The following is a 19106-nucleotide window of genomic DNA, read 5'->3' as shown; positions in this document are numbered from 1 at the left end:
CGAGGAGGAGGGGGGAGCCCTGGAGTTCGACATGGTGGGCATCGACGCCGCCATCGCCAACGCCTTCCGCCGCATCCTGCTCGCCGAGGTACCGCTGCGGGCCCGGTGCGGGGGGACGGACATGGGACGGGCAGGGACCGGGGGGCTGCAGGCGAGGCCCGGGGGGTGCCAGCCTGGGAGCGGGGTGGTCCCCTGCCTTATGTCAGCCCTTGCAGGCAGCTTCTGGGTTTGGAGGTTGTGCCAGGATGCCAGAGAGTTAGGGCCTCAGCAGCGTGAGCGCTTTATTTCTTAAGGGTTCTGTTGGTAGTGTCTGTGGATCAACCTGCCCGTCACTTCCTGTGATAATTTATTTTAAAAAATAACAGAGAAAGGGGTATCTTTGGTGTAAGGGTAGCCAGGTTTGGCAGAAATAGCACTGAAAATAGCCTGCAGGGCAATTATTTATGGGAGAGAAGGGATGCTTTAGCAGGATGTTCTGTTAGCATGTAGTTCAACTGTTGTCTTATGCTGACTTGATCTCTTGTCTCCCTGAGGTGCCAACAATGGCTGTAGAGAAAGTCTTTGTGTACAACAACACATCCATCGTGCAGGATGAAATTCTGGCTCATCGCTTGGGCCTTATCCCTATACGAGCTGACCCACGGCTCTTCGAATATAGAAACCAAGGTGAGAGTCTTGGGTCAAATAGAAATAGTCAAGGTTTCCCGCAAAGCAGGAAACTGGGGTATTGTAAACTGAGCAGAAGTGTGATTCTGTAGAGGCTCATGCTGTTCTCCCCTTCTCAGGAGATGAGGAAGGCACAGAAATTGATACTCTGCAGTTCCAGCTGAAAATAAAATGCAGCCGAAACCCTCAGGCAGCCAAGGATTCATCTGATCCTAATGAACTATATTTAAATCACAAAGGTGAGACCTCTCCTAAAAATAGGTGCTTTTTCTGTCTTTTTTGGTCTTGGGAGACAGGATTTGATCTGTTCTCTCAGGCCTGTGAGCAGAGAGAGCCGATTCCCTCATTCTGTTAAACTTGTATTTTGCCATTTCCAGTCCTGTACAGATCAGCAACCTGTTTTGAGACAGCAGCTGTCTGATCCTTGTGGCTTCTCTTCACAGTGTACAGTAAACACATGACATGGGTGCCCTTGGGGAATCAGACAGACCTTTTTCCAGATGCTGACTTCCAACCTGTTCACGATGACGTCCTCATTGCACTGTTGCGACCTGGCCAGGAAATAGATGTGCTCATGCACTGTGTCAAGGGTATTGGTGAGTCGTGGGTCCTGGAACAGCGGGAGGAGCGTGAGTGCTTGGGTTAGGGCATAGCTGTGTGAAGGAGATGGCTGGAGAACTGGCTTTCCCCCTGGAACTTTAGGCCCCGATGTCCTTGCATTCTCGTTCCCGAGGCCTGCCCTCATCCTTGCCTCTTAACTCTTCGTGCAGGTAAAGATCATGCCAAGTTTTCTCCTGTGGCCACGGCTAGTTATCGACTGCTTCCTGACATTACTCTCCTGCAGCCTATTGAGGATGAGGCAGCCGAGATGTTGCAGAAGTGCTTTTCCCCGGGAGTAATTGAGATCCAGAATGTGAAAGGTATGTTTTTCCTGCTCTAAAGCGCCTTTTTCTTTACAAGCCTTAGCAGAGATTGATAAGAGACCAAACCGTGTAGAGATAAAACCATGTTTTGGTGGTGTGCTGACCAGCAACTGTTCATGCTGTTCTGAGCCTGGTTTTATGGATGAGTGGCTGTCACATGCAGATGTGTTGGGTGATGAACTGGGATCTCTCTGATATGCGAAAGCATTGGATGTCTGTCTGCAGAGCTCTGCAGCTGCTGACTGCAGCTTCCAGTGCTGTTCAGTTGTCTGCAAGACTTGGTAGCAAGCTTGCCTTTTCCAGCACCTGAGTGTGGAGAAGGCTTCTTGCATCCTGGCCATGGACAAGCTTTGTGTTTGGGTTGGAACTGTTCTTTAAGACTGGTTCTGTCAGGTTGGAGTGTCATCTTGGGGACGTGCTGATTCTTTATATTGGTGGCTTTGCTGCTGGGGGAGTGCATGTTCGAGGGGTAAACACCTGCTGTGACCACAAGGCACCCATCTTGTTTCATCTTTTCACCTTTAGGAAAAAAGATGGCAAGAGTAGCCAATGCACGGTTGGACACGTTCAGCAGAGAAGTTTTCCGTCACGAGGGGCTGAAAAACCTTGTGCGCCTGGCAAGAGTGCGAAACCATTACATCTGTAAGTGCCCCGTTTTCCACAGAACAGAGAGCCTTGCTGTGGTTTGTGCAAAGCAGCAGAGACTTGGCCAGCATGGATAGCTGAGTCTCTGCCTTGCTCCAACTCCATCATCAACCTTCATGCATTCATGTTCCAGTGGATAACCACTGAGGTTATGATTTGGTTTTGGTTTGAGATTGAATGTGTTTGTGCTTCCTGCAGCAAATGTAACCTCTTCTCTGACTGTGAAGATCTGGCTTGTTGGAAGTATGCTGGAATGGGAGACGAGGGACAGAAATGGTGGAGCCAGGTGCAGGCTGTGCTGACTTGTGTCTCTGTGTAGTTTCAGTGGAGTCGACGGGTATCTTGCCTCCAGATGTGCTGGTGAGCGAAGCCATCAAGATCCTGATGGGAAAGTGTCAGCGCTTCCTGAATGAGCTGGACTCTGTGCCTATGGAGTGACCAGGCTGTACCTGAGAAGCAGATCCCTGCACTGCTGTTCTGGGCATCCTGCACCTGCCTGCAGCAGTGATTCCTCTTCCATAGGCAAGAGGTTTGAGATGGACTTGTTAAGAGTCTTAGGACCATCTATTTGAATTTGTTTTGTTAGTAATAAGCCTCAGTGAGATCTACTAAAATAAAGGCTTTTCTTTACAGCCATCTCCTTCTGTGCTGTTCACAACTGTGAGACTGTGACACACAGAGAAGAAAGTGACAGCAGGTCTGAAGGTGAATAATGGCACTTTAGATTGTATGCAGTATGTGAAGAGGACTTATATGGCAGTGTAGTAAAGCGCTTTGCAGCAGATCAGTGAGAGTTAACAAGTCAGCATCAGTGTAGGATTGTTTTGCAGGTGTCTCAAACCAGCTCTGGGGTAGTTAATGTGGTTGATAAAAGGCTGTACTGTCAGAGGGCTGAGACACCTCTTCTGCAAAGGCAGGCAGAGAATTGGGGTTGTTCAGCCTGGAGAAGGCTCTGGGGAGACATTATTGCAGCCTTTCAGTACTTAAAGGAAGCTTATATGAAAGATGGAGAAAGACTGTTTACCAGGACCTGTAGTGACAGAACAACAGGCAGGACTTAGACTGTTGGACATAGACTACATTTTACAATGAGGGTGGTGGTGAGAGACTGGAGGAGGTTGTCCAGAGAAGTTGTGGATGCCCCCATCCCTGAAAGTGTTCAAGGCCAGGCTGGATGGGGCATTGAGCAACCTGGTCAAGTGGAGGCTGTTACTGCCCATGGCAGGGGGAGCTGGACTGGATGGTCTGACAGTCCCTTCCAGCCCAAGTCATTCTGTGATACAGTACTGGGCTTCTCTGCACAAAGGTGGGGTTTAAAAACATGCTCTGTAAAGACTGACTGTCCCTTCTTTAATGTCACAAGGGAAGTAATTTCTTCCCAGGAGTTAGTTTTGACTACACTGCCCTCCCTTCAGGTGCCTCAATGTACTTTTGCCTGACCTGGCAGCAGAACTGGATGGTGGAGGGCAAGTGATAGTCAAAGGCCTGTCTCTCCAGCCAGGGAAGCCTGGGAGAACTTGCAAGTTTCATCTCAGCGGTATGCACTGGTGGTGTTGGTCAGAACCATGTAGGTCTTGGCTTGTGACAGTCTCTCTTGACAAGCTGATGAAGGAACTGGAACTGCAGAGAATGGCTGGGAGTACTGGGGTGTCCCAGTTGCTCAAGACAGTCCTCGCTCCAGTGCTAGCATTTAGTGTAGCAAATCATACTGTTTCTCTGCCTGTTTCACTGGGTTACAGTTATACTGCAAACACCCTTATAGGTTCATCTCATTTGAAAAAAACAGTTTCTAGCTGGATGCTTTCTGTTTAAACAAGCTGAGGCAACTTCCACACTGAGCTGGAATAGAGCTGGGACCTTGGAAAAGGTTTTTTTTGTAACAAAAACTTACACTGACATTGCTCAGCTCAGGCCCATCTCATAGAGGGCTTCTGCTTTTGTTGTCAGAGGGATCTTCCATGCACCCTTCATCAGGTGAGGGGACAGACCAAAGGCAATAGCTACATTTTTTTTTGTTTTGTGTTACTGAAAAGGTCAGCTGAGAGAGTTACGGCTAAACTACAGTACTTCCACAAGACAGCACTCCGCCCAGCTAGAGCTAGGGTTGGGCTTAGAGGCTACTTCAGTAGCATATGCATCTTTCTGTGCTACTGCTTCATATATTTGTCATATTGCTTATGGGACATACCCTGGGATAGCCATGCCAAAGGGTTTTGCTGTAAACTGGGACCTAGTAGCTGTTATGGAATTAATATAAACCAGCTGTGACTGACATACAAATACTTCAAAATGCAATTTTTCCTGTTTTCTAATTTAATTTTGTAGTCTGAAATGGTTCACCCCCCCTCCCTGATAATGTATGTTGACTACCAGCGAAGGGGCTTCCTTTTTGGTAGCTGAAGTAAGGAGTGCTGAACAGTCCTTAGGAAGGCAGGCTGGGCAGAGCAGAGGCCTCAGATTTTACTGAAACAGGTAATATGAATAAAAATGAAGCCATGACACCACATGTATGAAACTGGAACAGCTTTACTGACATTCAGAGGTGTAACACAACCAGTTCAGAGACAGCTTCAGATTTAAACATTCCTACAAAAAAGGTTCTAAAAACCATTAAAAAAACCCCCTTGTGTCTAGCATGAAGTCACAGGATGTTAAAAATATCACAACACAATAAATACACCCAGCCTTTGCTAGAGCCAGGAGCCATGTTAGCTCAGAGGTTATAAAAGTTTGAGGCCAGGAGGAAAGCAGAGGGTGCTGGTGGAACAGCAGTGGCAGGAGGGCAAGTGGATTCCTAAGGCCTGCTCCTCCTTTCTGCACTCTCACCCCTCCCAATCCCAGCTTTCCCATCCAGTCTGGCCAAGTGGAGACACCACCACCTCCACCTGCCATGGTTTATTACTTGTTCTGTCTCCTGGATGGCAAAGCTGCCAGCTAGCTCTGGACAGACCCTCCCAGCTCCTGTGCTAATGCTAGGACAGATCAAGTGAACCATTTTTCATGTAAGGACCAGCTTTGCAGACAGGAGTGGTTTGATTGAGTCCCCCCTCATCTAAAACCAGTTTCTGACCTGGCTCCCCCCTGTAAACTACAGTAAAAACCCCACCCCTCCTGTCCCACCCCACCCCACCCCACCTCTGTCCTTCCCAATTCTCTGAGAAGTACCAGGCTGGGTAAAAATATGGGCTACTGTCACCTCCACAGCAACAGGGTGAGGAGATCCCTTTTGGTTTGCAGGTGCTTTAGATACTGGTCCAGATTTTGTGTACCCTGCACTGGCCATGTTTACTCTACAGGGCATGGTAAAAAGAAAAAAATAGCAGTAATAAAAAAAAAAGTCTGTCCTGCTCCCCCTGAGAGATGTCCAGGAAAGGCTGGCACAAAGTAAGTGCCTTTCATTTGGCTCTGGGTAGAACAAGCTGCATGGTCATGTATATATACATGTACATGCGCATATGAATGTGTCTGCCTCCTAGAGAGCAGCTGCACCTAAAGAAGGCTGATCTCGAGGGAGATCCTAGAGCACTGTTGGGCTTCCTGGCACACAGCCCTCAGCCCAAGGCTCAGCATCCTGGAGGGAAACGGATTCATCAGAACAGTCCACTAGGGACAAGTGCTGATGGGCACGACAGGAGTGTCTGATGTGTTCCCTACAAAGCCCGGCTACTAGCACCCAGAGGAAGATTAAGGTAGCCCCTTTTCACATGGCACGCTACTCTGCCTTTTGCATTAATCCTAAACCCCAAGGGATGAAGAAATGGAGCAAGAGTGACCCAAGGCGACAGGATGACCAGGCTTTACCTAATGGAGTCTATGGGCTCAGCTCCCACCTTGCAGAGAAGCAGAGGTCTACAGATGCTTGTCCAGTAGAGAGGAGGGGAAGGAATCAGGAAAGCTTAATAGACTGGTTCAAATGCCACTGTAGGCCCCATTCCAGTGTAGGGAGGAGAATGGGACAGGACCCATAAGGGGCTCTATTCCAATGAATGTTTGTGGAGGCAATGACAAGAATCTAATGTGCTTACTATGAGGAGAGACAAAATATAAGGTAAGGGAGGAGATGGTTGCAGCATCCCTGCAGCTCAGGGCTCAAAGAGACCAGTGAGGCCCTCTCCATTCTCATTTTCTAGCACATCCACCTCCAATGATGGCTTCACCTTTTTGAAGAGAGATGGGAGGTTCCGGATATGAACCTCCTTGCGGAACTGCTCCCCAAGGGGCTTCTGCAGAGAACAGACAGGCAGACATCAGTCATTACTTCATAGCCCCACTCAGCCCAGGGGCAACCTGCTTGCAGATCAGAGGCAGACCCTAGATTCTGAGCAATTCCTAGCCCCAGATCCCACACCTGCATTCTGGGGAATCTCAGGCCTGGTCCTTCTCAAGTGCCAGGGCACTGGGGTAACCAGCTTTTAACTCAGTGTACCAGCAGCAGTGTACCTAGCAGCTTTGTTCAAACATTTGAACACCCCATTCCCACAGGAGGGGCTGCTCAGTCTGTGCTGCCATCCTCACTATAACTCCAGGTTGAAGAGAGGCAGAACAAACAGTGAGAATGTGCTGCAACAGCTTCCTGGCTAGGAAGGGGGCGGCTGGGCAGGCAGGTAGACTGGCTGCCTGTCACTTCTGCAGGGTATAGGCATGAAACGAAACTGGTTCATTTTCCTCCAAGATATCACCTACCCCAATGCAACCTGCGATGAGGCGCTTGAAATGATCCTTCCGACGCTTGTCTGCCACCTTCTGCAGTGTTGGGTTGAGAAGCTTGGAATCAAACTGCTCCAAAGAGTCTCTCTGGATGTCTGGGATCTGGTCCATCACTGCCTTCAGCTCAGCGTAACGAGGGCGCTGCATGGAGAAGTGCAGTTAACACATCTCTGATATAGGAGCAGCCCTGCCCTCCTCGGAGGGCCATTAGCTCCCCTGCCCCCTACTCAAGCAGGCATAGGATTAGTTTTCCACCACTCCCCAGCCAACCTTGCATCCAGACAAAGAGCAGTTTCTCACCAAGGCCTCGTAGATCTGGAAAGCCAGGTGGACAAGAGCTGCCATGCAGCCATCGTGCTGCCCATGTGTTTGCAAACCCTTCAGCACACTTGTGAAAAACCAGGACACGGCATCGGGCAGGAGGTTTCCTGGAAGCACCTGAGAAAGAAAAACTGTCAGCGTGGAAGCAGGATATCGCTACATGACTGCCTTTCTGCAGCAGCTTGGTTTTTCTGAGGGAGAAAGTACCCAGGGGTGATGGAGGCACACTTCTCACTACATTCAGAGCTTCCTCTCCCAGCCCTGCCAGAACTAATCCCTTCATCCTCCCAGAGGTACCTGTTTGAGCAGTGGCCAGCAAAGCTGTGTTGTGGTTCTTTGGCAGGACAAGGTGTCCTTCCAGGACAGGGATGCGTAGGCAGTGATCAGCAGCGCAGTGCAAACATCCTGAAAAGGAGTGAGGGAAACCAGTCAGAGGAATGATTTCCTACCTCCAGGGTTCAAACCTGAAGGGAGCCAAGAAGCAATCCAGGGACTCTGCAGGAGCTCCTTGGGGCTACCTTCTGAGAATCCTGCATGCTGCTGTTGCACAATCTGAAGGTGCTCAAAGTGTGCACCATCATAGCCATGATGAACCAACAAAAAACTGCTCCCTTCATCATCCTTGGAAAGGCCCTGGAGCACCTGGAACTGACTCCCATCAGCTACTACTTTCAAGTCACTGAAAAAGCTTCTGCAAGAGCTTCTGAGGCATCCACAGGAAAGGAAGAGTACAAAGGTATCAGGATGAAGGTATTCTGCACAGTGGGTTAACACTTTGGCTCCTGTGCCAGCTCTGGCAGATTTTGCAGGGGGAAGGGGAAAAAAAAATGGAATAAAGGAGAGCTGCTGGGTGAAATTCTTCCTTGTGAAGGCTGGAGCCCAGGATGGGTGCAGAGCCAGGGCACCCTAGGGGCTGAATGCCCAGGGCCTTGCCCACAGAAGGGCTGAAACTCTGTAGCTGCATGTTACACTGGATCCCAAGCCCCATTTGCTTTGTGTCTTCTAATAAGGCCCTTAAAAAACCACGTTATGTTCCCGAGAGAAGATTCTCACCCTAAGGAATGCTCCAGCAGCCCAGACCTTTGTAGCAGCATGTGGCTGAACCACAGACAAGTGTCACAAACAGTACAGAGAAAGGATGGTGGAAATCAGAGCATGCACTCTTACCTCCTGCTTGGTCAGGCACTTGCCGAGCTCAGTGAGCTCTGCACTGGCAGGGGGAGTCACCTCCGTGGCCATTGCCTCATCATCTGCAGAGCAGAACAAAGGCAGCACTGTGAACATGGTCTTCTGAGGGAGATGCAGGGAGGCACAGCAAGAACTAAGCTGGGAGCCAGAGGACAGCACACAGACTCAGTACAGCTGAGTGGGACAGCTTGCCACAACATCTCTCTCCAAGCAGAAAGCACCCACCCTTTGCGGGGCAGGAAGGGGAAGTGACATCCAGGTCTCGGGAAGACCGTGCACATCCCCCACTTCTTGATACCTCAAGAGTCAGCTGCTCCAACATGCTACCTGTGAACCCTACAGCACATTTGTTTCTAGGCTAGACTGGGTTCTTCTGTGGCCCCCAAACACACTGAGCAGGAGAGAGCTGAAGGCTTCTTACCAAACCTAGATCCTTCACACAGAACTTCCAGAAACAGGCCAGTCTCTCTCTCAAGAAATGCATGAAGAAACGGGAACAGCATTTGCACACACCAAGGGGAGGAAGGGCAAAGGTGGGCATTTACTCACCATCTCCATCCACAGCAGCGGTAGCGTTATGCTCAACACCCTTCTTAGAAACACAGCAAACAGCTGCAAAAACAGTTGCAGGTCAGAGGAGCAGAGAAGGGAAGATGCTACTTCAGAGCAGGCAGAGATTATCCTCCAGACTCTGCTGGGCTCACAGCTCCTTCAAGCTCCCCCAGCTCTTACACAGTATCTGAACAATCTGAAAGCCCAGTATAAAAGCCAAATACTGCACTACCTGCAAGGCTGAAACACCCCGCCCACAGCATCCTCCCACATGGAACCTGCTGCACAGTGGCTGATTCGAACTACCACAAACCAAGAACGTGCAAAACCATTTGAAGCCTATAACCCGAGAAGAGCAGTATCTGAAGGCAACATGGCAGATCAAAAAAGGAGATGTAATACTGAGGACCTGTAATCTCTACACAGAATCAACTTTCCCAGCCTCTCTGCTCAAAGCCACGCTGGCAAAAACACAACATTGGGGAAAGGTAACACAAACGAGGTTGCCTGGAGGGAGGGACTCTGCCCTTCTGTCTGCCTAGAGACATGCTAATGGCCAGCAACAGAACTGCTCTACACTCAGGTTGTCCACAACTCAGTGTCCTGTACTGGGCTCCAGGGCAAGGGGAAACACAGGTTCCAAAGCAGGACTGGACTCCTACAGGGACAATGCCAAAAACGTGGAGCCCTAAATGAAATAAAGAAAACTCTTTCTGAAGGTTTTTAATCAATCTCTTACTACATTTTAGCTAAGATTTTGGCAGTGTTAACTGTCTCACACCTAGCTTCCAAGGACCATTTTAAACACTACTGGCCATTATAATTACGTTTTACTGCACACCGGAAATTGCTATTGTCCTCTCCAGGGCAAACTTCCCTAACAGCCCAGGAGACCTAGCTTGATTTCACTTACTGATGAGATCCATGACTTCTCGGGTCAGCAGCCTGACCAGCTGTTCTTCAAGCATCTCCTGAGACTCAGGGTTGTCGTCTGCAGCATCATCCTCACTGAAGAGAACAGGTTTTAGTGTGAAGGGAGCCAATGTCTTAAAATATCCCCTCTGCCCAAGCACAGGGAGTGAGTCACCATCAGGGCAAACACAATGTTTTCAGTCCTGTGTTGGCAGGGCTCTTCCCTGGGCCAAGGGCCAGAGCTCCATCCCACTCCCCATTTCCCCCTTTCAGTGCTCCTGTCACGGGGTGAAAGCTTACCAGAGCATGCTTCGCTGGTTGATCACCTGCCATTTCTGAGACAACCTCTGTTCAAGACAAAAGGGAAGATTCGATACCTTCCTAAGGAGCCATGCTGGACACCATGCAGAGAGGCCCAGGTGCCACTCTTGCTTGGAAGCAGTGATAGCTGCTGATAGAGGCACAAGAGCTTTAAACATAGCTCTCAGGCCAAGCCCGATTTCGAATAGGACAAGAACTGCTACCAAAGCAAGATGCTGTGGGTGTGCTGGCTGCAGAAATCTGAGTGAGCCATCAGGAAAATGAGGGGACATAAACAAACAGAAGAATAAAAATTCTCAGGATGGCAGGTTGAGGAGCCAATATATGCAGGTTTGAATTCACAGCAAGGGGTGCTGTGCAACAGCCAGAGTTCAACGCACTTCAAAAGACACCCCCTAAGCAGCATAAAAATGAGGGCTCTGCCCTTGTCTCTGCTGGCTTTGGAGAGAGACAGACGTTCTCACATGTTGCTGCCAGCTGCTACAAGGAGTCAGGGCTGCCAAGGAACCGTCAAACAAACTGTTCTCTTACCATGTGCAGATAGGTAAAGAGTGGTCCCAGCATGGGGCAGACAAGGGTTTCGTAGTATTCTGAAGGGCAGGAGAGTACCAAGGGCTTCACAAACACCCCTGCACAGACCAGTTAAGGAAGAGACTCAGCGCATATGGCCAGCTGCTAGAGAGACTGCAGCACACTGCCCAAACCAGCCCATTCCACTCAGGACAGACACCTCAAAGCCCATCTTCTCACAGCCCTGAATTAACAAATGGCATCTCTATACAGCCAGAGCATGAGGTGTTCAGCCTCTTCCCCTGACGGTTCAGCTAAGAAAGATAAGGGTACTTAGCACCCATTTCCTAGATGTGAGACAGAATGTCCAGCCCTGGGAAGTGGGCTGGGAAGCCCAGATGGCCTCCCACACAAACACAAAGTCTAGTCAGACACCCTACTGCCAAGCTCCTACACTGTTCAAGCCCTGCTGTCCCCCAGAAGGCACTACCCATCTCTCACGGTGCCTCCAGGACCACACAAATCCTTTGTATTTATTATTTCTGAACTCATGCACTGCAGTTTCTGCTCACACCTCATCCACACCATGTGTATCCCTGTTAGTTCACCTCCTCAATCACCCTTCTTTGGCTTGGCCATACTGAAAACAATGCCAGTAAGCCACCAGGTTTTCTGTTTACAAGCCTCCTTAGCTGGCCCAAGACAGCAATGGAAGGATACGGAGCATGGGACGCAGTCTGTAATCAGGAATGTTGTTGAGGTTGATGAAAGCTGAGCTGAGGAGCTGGGTGGCAAGACCCTCAACGGTGTAGAAATCCTGTTGCATGGAGGGGCCTGCATTTCCCAGGATGTGGAAACTTCAACAAAAAACAAGTTAGTTGCAAGTCTGCTAGGTAACCAGTACCATGCCTCTGGCCTGAAAAGGCTTCAAGTACTATCATCTTGAGATTAGATTGTTGCCATGTTCTTAAAATAAATACTACAGCATCTCTTTTTTCCTGGGATACCTGCAGAGGGACAATGAATTAAGCTTTTAAGCACTAAAATTCACTTTCAAATACTAATGTATCCTAACACATGATTAAAAGTGGCAAAGAGACCAAGTAGGTCAGGGTATCAGATAAGTGTCCGATATCCAATCCAACTACCTAACTGCAGAAGAGCTAAAAGCAGATCCACAGTTGCTTTTTCCAGCAACTGTGTTCCATGAATAGGTAGGTTACAAGCACTAAGCGTACTTCACCACTGCAACTCGTACTTGGATAGTATAGGATACAGCTCACATGAGAAATCTCTCTAGAAGAAGTCTGCAGCCAGCACTAGCCTACTGCTCCAGCTGTGCAATGCTGAATTGTGTGAGCAATATCTGGTGCTCTTACCAGTTGTCGTAGAGGGTACAAAAGAAGCCCTGCATCCTTTCTAAGACTGTTTTGTAAACAGGAGAGTCATAAAGCTCCAGCAGAGGCTGAGGGAGACCTGTGGGAAACAACAAGCGTGACTGAGATGAGAGAGCCGAGTGCACCTTCAGAATGTGCTGGGCAGACCCCAGCCAGCTTGACGGCAGTGAGGGAAGCACTTGGCAAGATCAACATGAGCAAAATGGGAAGAAGAAGAGAGCCTCTCAGAGGTCAGCCAAGTTCAGGTCAGTTGTACCCAGAGCAGAGGTGTTCCCACTAAGGTTCTTATAGCCCTCTCATTTCTCCAAAGCAAAACTTACTGAAGCTATCGAAACCCAGTCAGAAGCAAAGCTGACAGCTGTGCAGCTCCTGTAACAGCCCATCCCTTCAGGTTTGTATTCATCTGTCAGGACACAAGCTACTGCTGAACTACATCAAAGTTTAGAGCAGAGATCAAGGCCCTGCTGCTTGACATGCAGTGGTTCACAGAGTTTACAGGTCACTGAAAACAGGTAAAGGAAGCATCTCCTCATTTTACAGATAGGAAACATTTGTGAGAAAGACAAAGCAACTTCCCCAAAGTATGTCAGAACCCGAAATTAACCCCCAAATTCAGAGTCATGGTCCACACTTAATTCACAAGGCCACAAACTTCTGCTTGGCTGGAAAGGCTTTTGTGTTCATAAGCTCAAACCTCTTTTAAGACTGTTTCAAAGCCTCTAATACACCATCTGGAAACAAATGACAGGGCCATTCTGCAGGACTTGGCTCTTGCCCTCCAGGACATGTCCCTGCACCAGCATTCAGGGATCCTGCTGAGCACTAATTCTGCTCAAAGACAGACAATTACAACACCTCCAGTCTCTCCAGCCTGAAATGCCACATTGCAGAGACCACCACCAAGCTAGGATAAGCAGTTTGGTAGGGTACCCTTCATTTCATCCAGAAGAAACCAATTTGTCTGAGACCAGTGACTAATTTAACTTCTTCATTTCAGCAGGTCCAAATCACAGCTGAGCTGTAAATACTATGAGGAAGCTGGCTCTCCAGCCCCTCTTCATTTCTACCACCTCAGATACTTCTGAGAATCTGCCCACACATTCTTCCTGAAAAGAAGTCCCTTACCTAGGATGGCATTCTTCTCCACCTCCAGCATGTCTAAGGCCTTTGCAAACGTCTCCCCCAGCCTCGCCACCATCTCTGGCGTGTAGAGGTTGTTGTGAGTCCTGAAACAGAAGAGCACATGGTTTATACTCATGTGGGTCAACCCCTTTTGCCCTTGACAGTGGGATCCTCTCCTTCAGCTTGTGAACAGCTCCTCTGAGGCAGACGATGAGGAAGGTGAGACCAAGCACGTGTGCATGGGATCCCCCTTCCCCACCTGCAAAAATATTGGGGAAGCTGACCCGACAAGAGACATGGAGTGACTCCACCTCATGTCCTGAAGCTCCTGGCTGCCCCTTCCACTTACATTTCAATTCACCCCACCCCTTGCAAGCACTGGCAGTAAAAACTCCCAGCAATTCTCCAGTCAAGGCTGGCAACCGCTTATTAGCTTGGCCAAAGGGATCAAAGAATGTATTTTAAAAACTGTCAAGACATGGATTCTGTAATCTCAAAAGATCTTCTGCACCTAAGGCCCCTGCAGAGGGAGGGGCTGTTTCAGCTCCAAAATACACACACTGCCCTCCAGGGATGGGTCACAGTCCGCAGAATGGCAGGTGGCATTGGAGGACTCTAGGGAGAACATCAGTTCCATCAGATGTTACTTGTGGCAGACTCAAGTGCCCCCTGGACAACACATCCAGCTGGGAACAACTCCACATCATCAGGAGGCGGCCATGGTCAGCTCTCCGCGAGGGACACCAATTCAGCCGTGGGTGGCTGGTTCTTGCCATCCAGGCCAAAATGGGTCCCCTCTTAGGCAGGGTAGTGACACTCAGAGCTGGACTTGGCAGGGGGTGTCTCTCTCACCTACCTCTCTCCTTTGAGACCTCAGACCTCCACTCTGGGTGTCGCCAGCTGCCCACAGCACAAATCCTGCAGCCTCCTCCAAAACTGCAATGCCATTGTACCTGCTGCTAGAGGTGATCAAGGGCAACTCAGTATCTCCCCCTAGAGCAGCGTTTCCCAAAGCAGGGGGGTACATGGGAATGGCTGGGGGAAGGGAGCGTGGACAGACCTCAGTATGTTCTCCAGAGTCTCAGCTTTCACTCATGTCTTAATGATTTTTTTTAAGGTTTCTGTTCACAATCCTGGCAAGCCTGATGCATTGATGTCTGCCTGAGTTTGCAGAGAGCCTGAGTTAGCTCCAAAATGGCAACTATCCCATTTCTGTCTGCAAATGTTAAATACTTCCCTGCTCACTGCAAGTGAGGAAGGCAAGTATGTAAGTTTCATAAGAAAGGGCTACACAAATGACTTCTTAATGACTCATACTCTCATTCTGGGCTGGATCTAACACATGCAACAGGCCTCAAAGGGGGCACAAGCTGGTTTCATTTTCCCAAGAGGGGCTAAGAAACAGCCTAGCCTCCACAGAAGTTTGGATAATACTGTTCCACTAACTCAAAAACCTGTGCATTTCTCCTTGAGGCTATCCTGAAATCTAGCTACTAAAATAGTAGCTAAAACAGTCTATCTCCTCTGTATGTCTCCTCCCTGGTCCATGTCAATGTTGGCTTTGCCTCATGCTGAGCAGAAGGGCTGTGGGGCGAACCCAAGGCCTATGGAACCGTGGGTGTGAACCTTGAAATCCCACTGCTCTAACCTCAGCAGGAGGAGTCAGTCAGATCCTGAAGCTGCAGTCATGGTCCTCGGTTGTTTCAGAGTCTTTGAAGCATTTTCTCAAGTTTGACAGCTGGGAGGGCAGATGTTCACTCACAGGACGACCTCCCTTAATCAATACTTTAGCAAGGTCCCAGTGGTAACAGGGAGATAATGGCTAATTGGCTGCTCCCCATGGGAGTTAAAAAAAATGTCCAACAGCCCTCATATGTAATGAAGATATAGCCCCACGGCATGTTCGAGCTGAGACTCGCAGCAGTGAGCAGCACTCCTGGGCATCCCACACACAGAAGAACATGGCAAAACAAAATTCAAGAGACATTTATGCTTTAGAAAAGGATAGCAAAGGACATGGCAGGACTTGGAGGGTGGTATTTCCAGCGATGGTCACAGCTCTTTCTGGTGCCTAGATAGGCTTGAAGGCCAGATGATGAGTCCTTTAGGACAGCCCATCCTTGAAGAATCTTGATATAAAGCTGGAGCCGCTCACACTGAAAACGCTTACAGCATCCACGTCCATCCAACAATTCTTTCACCAGCGTTAGTGTCATGGTAATGTCAGCATCTCATCAAGAAGAGTTCCAAAAAAGCCTTTGTCCATGCAAAGCATTTGCTGACCCTGACCACTCCACTTGTAACAAAACATAAGCAAATCCCAGCACAATAAAGGTTGCTGTGCTGATCAGTTCACGTAGCTACTGACTCGAGAAATGCGCCTTTATCTAGAGGTGGCTGGAGATCATGACTTGGGTTTAAATTCAAGAGAGAACAATTCAAGCCAGAAGCTAGAAAGCACCTAGATGAAATGAGGTACTGCAGAGGACAGGAGAATCATCACTCAAAAAGCTGCAGGCAGTGATTAACAGCAGATGAATGCCACACAGCATCCAGAGAGCAGCAGATCCAACAGCGCAGCCTGCAAAATGCCCTTTTTTGCATACTGGTGCCTGACTTGGTGTTCAGTTCAGCTGCTCAGTAGGATCTGTGCTGCTGCTACTTGCTTATTTCTGCTGACAGAGTAACCAACACAATCTGTGAGGACTTCACATCTGCTTCCTGCATAAGCACATGAGCAACAATGGGCCTTGTTTATCACAGAAAAGCACCTGATGGCAGCTAAGAGAAGCATCAATCCCCAAGCAGTAAAGCAGCTATGTTCCTGGAGGCATCCTCAACACAGCCAGCTTTCCTCCTAGCCAGCCTTCCTCATATCCCTGCACCTCCTGCCTGCTGACAGGCTGCTACAGATTCTATATTCTCTTCTGTAATCTATATTAAAGAGGGCCTCAGGAAGCAGTACATGGAAAAGGCACTCAAAGCCAGCAAAACCCACACCAGAAGCTCCATAGCACAAGCTTGAACTTCTCCAGAAAGACACGGGCATCATCAATATTTGCACTGAAGAACTATGAGCTTGTAGTTGTCACACAAAGAGGCCTCTATATCCAGCAGCAGACAGGAAAGGTACGAAGTGGAAGATCTACTCCTCTTAGTACATCAGTCATTGATTCTTGTTGGAGAATCCAGCCTTAAGGAAAGCCTGGATACCTCTGAGTAAAATACAGGCTGTTCCATATATGTTACTACCATGTGCTCAGAAAAGATTTTGGTCTGCAGGGGAGACGCTCAAACAACACAGACGCAGTATCTCAAAAAACAGTCAGGGAGCCTCTTCCTTCATGTAGATGGGGAAGCACTGGCAATAAAATGTAGCTCAAGCATTTTCCTGGAAGTGGTAAACAAGGCATCACAAAATTTCTGCTTCTTTACAGGTAGTGATAGAGTTTGACAATAATTTCCCAAGCTTGTTGTAACAGAGACCCCGAATGTTCTTAATAACATGTAAGTTCTGGCAAGAACAGTGATGGCAAAAGCAAGAAGTCTGTCTGTTGCAGGCTGTTCAGTTCTTGGGCACTGGTTTAGCTGATCTCCCACAATATGGGGCATGTTCCAGGCGCTCTGGAAGAAATGGCATGAGGCTACCTCTACCCAGGCAACTCTACCCAACCTCTCCCAAAAGCTCCTTCCATGATAAAAGGCAAAAACACTTCAAGCACAGCTCTGCAGCCATGACAAAATGGTTCAGCCTTGCTCACTGCCAAAGTACCTCCTGCTGTGCTACACAGAGCTTTGCAATGAGAAGCACTGCTAAGGTGGGCCAAGACAGCACGTTCTTGTCCTGCCAGTCCAGCATGTTGCTCCTCACTGTAAACAGCACAGTCCTGAGCTCAGTGACTACCAAACATACCTGACTAGAGCTTGAGTAATAGGGCCCCTTTCCTCACAGACTTGAGAGCTGAAAAACTTAAGTGGATCTGGCAATGCTCTTTCTCAACAGGCTCCTGCCAAGGACAGAGCCTCAAACTTTCAAGTACGTAACATGTAGCGTCATCTCACAAAATTGTCCTGTAAGCCTGGCAAAATCCCAGCGTCAGCAGTTACCCTGAGACAGAGCCCTCCTTTATAATTCTGGGAACTGTGTTACTGAGGATTCCCCTTTTCTGCCTTCTCTTGCTCCCTCCTCTGGCTCCCCCAGATGTACACACCAGTGACGTGCAGAGAGGCACTGCAAGATAGCAACAGCCTGAGAGTATGCATCCACTGATTTCAATAGCAGACAGTGCTTCAGGAGCTGGTGTTCATGTTCAGCAAAACCAGCTTAATTTAAGACTGAAGAGAGAACACCACAAACAGGATGCGATGAGAGCTGGGACTGCCCTGGTGGTGACTGGAGAGGTGGCCTTGTAGGGGGCTGAGGGCAGAGCAGAGATGTTAGTTGAGAAATGATTAACTGGGTTGTAGATTTATAGCAGTGGAGGTGGGCAAGGCAACCCCAGCCCAAGCTCCCATTGGCTTTGATGGACTCTTGTAGGCCAGGCCAATGGACATTCAGAAGGGTCCAGTTTCCCCAGTGCTATTCCCCACTGTGAACAGTCAGGAACAGTACTTGGGCACATGCACCAGCCTGTGTTTCCGCTGGCTTCACAGGGAAAACATGCTCTGACATTCCATATATTTATCACAGTTTGGCTTTCAGAGATTTTTAAGTCAACATAAATGATTTTAACCCAACTTGACCCACCTTATAAGAGCAAGTAAATTGTCAAAAAGCTTCAGGACCTGCTCAGTGCAGGGATTTCGGTAGATTGGACTTCCACTGGGCATATATCCCACCAGGAATCCTCCAGCTTTCGCCTCTTCAGCAGCAGCAGGCCAGCGAGCTCGTTTCACAACTCCCAGAATGGTGTACACGCAAAAGCTTATCTGCAACAAGAGACGTGGAGAGAGTGTTTCTTAGCCTGAGCACAACCTGAATAAGGAGGTTTTCAAAGAAACCCATCATCACCCCATCTCAAAGGGAACGTCCTACAGCAAGCCTGATCTGGTGATAGTAACAAACTCTGGTAGGTGTACTGCGAAGAAAATGCAGCAAACAACTGTGCTATGTTCCATCATCTTCAGTGACCCTTGGCCATAGCAGAACACCCTAGGAACTCGCTATTAGACAAAGAGTCAGTGCATATGGTCTCATGCATATGCAAGCAACCAGGTTCATTGCCCTCTAAAAGGAAGAGTCTACACCGTCAGTTCTTCATCTCCTTCATGTGCTGGGACCGATGTAGAGGTCTGTGACAGCACAGTGGTCAAACTGCATTAGCCTGAAATCACAAGCACAGCTCTGTGGACTGCATTTCAGTGCCTTCTACAGACCTAAAGATAGTAACTCCATTTGCAGTCTGCCCAAGAAGTGAAGACATTTCACTAACAACTTGAATAACAGGAAATCTCCTCAGGTGAATTTTAATTATATTCCATGCTGCAGTCTCAGCATGACACTTTCCACAGTGTTTGACTCAAAAAGCACAATTCACTGCACCACAATTCCAAAAATCATGTAAATCAATTGCTTCTCCAAAACCAAACTCTGCTACACATCGAGTAGGGAATTAGTGTTGAGCTTCACTCTGCTGAATAATCTGATTTTGCATGACCTACATGCTTGCTACTGTAGCTTAAAGAGGCAAAAGCCAAGCTTTTGTTGTGCAATCTGAAAAACGTACTGATCCACACCCTAAAGAAGATGATCAGGAGAGATCTTGTGTGTAACCACAACAGCAATGGGGGATGGAAGGCAGCAAGTCCCATCTCGCTAAGGACTACACCTCTCCTGATAATG

At 48.6% G+C, this 19106-nt stretch overlaps 2 protein-coding genes across 2 annotated transcripts in view; one reads left to right on the top strand and one right to left on the bottom strand.

Moving 5' to 3' along the window:
* The first annotated feature begins 9 nt into the window (after nt 1–9).
* On the top strand, nt 10–2865 carry POLR1C (polymerase (RNA) I polypeptide C, 30kDa). Its single transcript, XM_010194028.1, has 7 exons — nt 10–88; nt 534–666; nt 786–905; nt 1110–1262; nt 1437–1586; nt 2115–2231; nt 2554–2865. Exons 1-7 carry the CDS (start codon nt 32–34, stop codon nt 2670–2672), a joined length of 849 nt encoding a protein of 282 aa, XP_010192330.1. The 5' UTR covers nt 10–31; the 3' UTR covers nt 2673–2865.
* Nucleotides 2866–6199: 3334 nt separating this feature from the next.
* Nucleotides 6200–19106, bottom strand: part of XPO5 (exportin 5) — a gene marked incomplete at its 5' end in the record, with an annotated part of 28832 nt that continues 15925 nt past the window's right edge. Inside the window, 13 exons of the mRNA XM_010194029.1 lie at nt 6200–6457; nt 6918–7082; nt 7242–7379; nt 7560–7667; nt 8430–8512; nt 9000–9062; nt 9916–10010; nt 10215–10261; nt 10767–10864; nt 11466–11602; nt 12125–12221; nt 13268–13368; nt 18012–18198. Of these exons, the coding sequence (XP_010192331.1) occupies nt 6317–6457; nt 6918–7082; nt 7242–7379; nt 7560–7667; nt 8430–8512; nt 9000–9062; nt 9916–10010; nt 10215–10261; nt 10767–10864; nt 11466–11602; nt 12125–12221; nt 13268–13368; nt 18012–18198 (1460 nt within the window). The remainder of the gene's footprint in view (nt 6458–6917; nt 7083–7241; nt 7380–7559; nt 7668–8429; nt 8513–8999; nt 9063–9915; nt 10011–10214; nt 10262–10766; nt 10865–11465; nt 11603–12124; nt 12222–13267; nt 13369–18011; nt 18199–19106) is intronic.

This window comes from Mesitornis unicolor, unplaced genomic scaffold, assembly GCF_000695765.1.
Source record: "Mesitornis unicolor isolate BGI_N332 unplaced genomic scaffold, ASM69576v1 scaffold29381, whole genome shotgun sequence".
Lineage (NCBI taxonomy): Eukaryota > Metazoa > Chordata > Aves > Mesitornithiformes > Mesitornithidae > Mesitornis > Mesitornis unicolor.
This window is presented reverse-complemented; position numbering and strand designations above follow the sequence as displayed.

Bases quoted from the DNA above. Each gene is read 5' to 3' on its own strand.
- POLR1C (XM_010194028.1), top strand. From the start codon at position 32: ATGGTGGGCATCGACGCCGCCATCGCCAACGCCTTCCGCCGCATCCTG. The intron at 667-785 runs GTGAGAGTCTTG...TCCCCTTCTCAG, and splicing joins CTTCGAATATAGAAACCAAG to GAGATGAGGAAGGCACAGAA. The intron at 906-1,109 runs GTGAGACCTCTC...TTCTCTTCACAG, and splicing joins ACTATATTTAAATCACAAAG to TGTACAGTAAACACATGACA.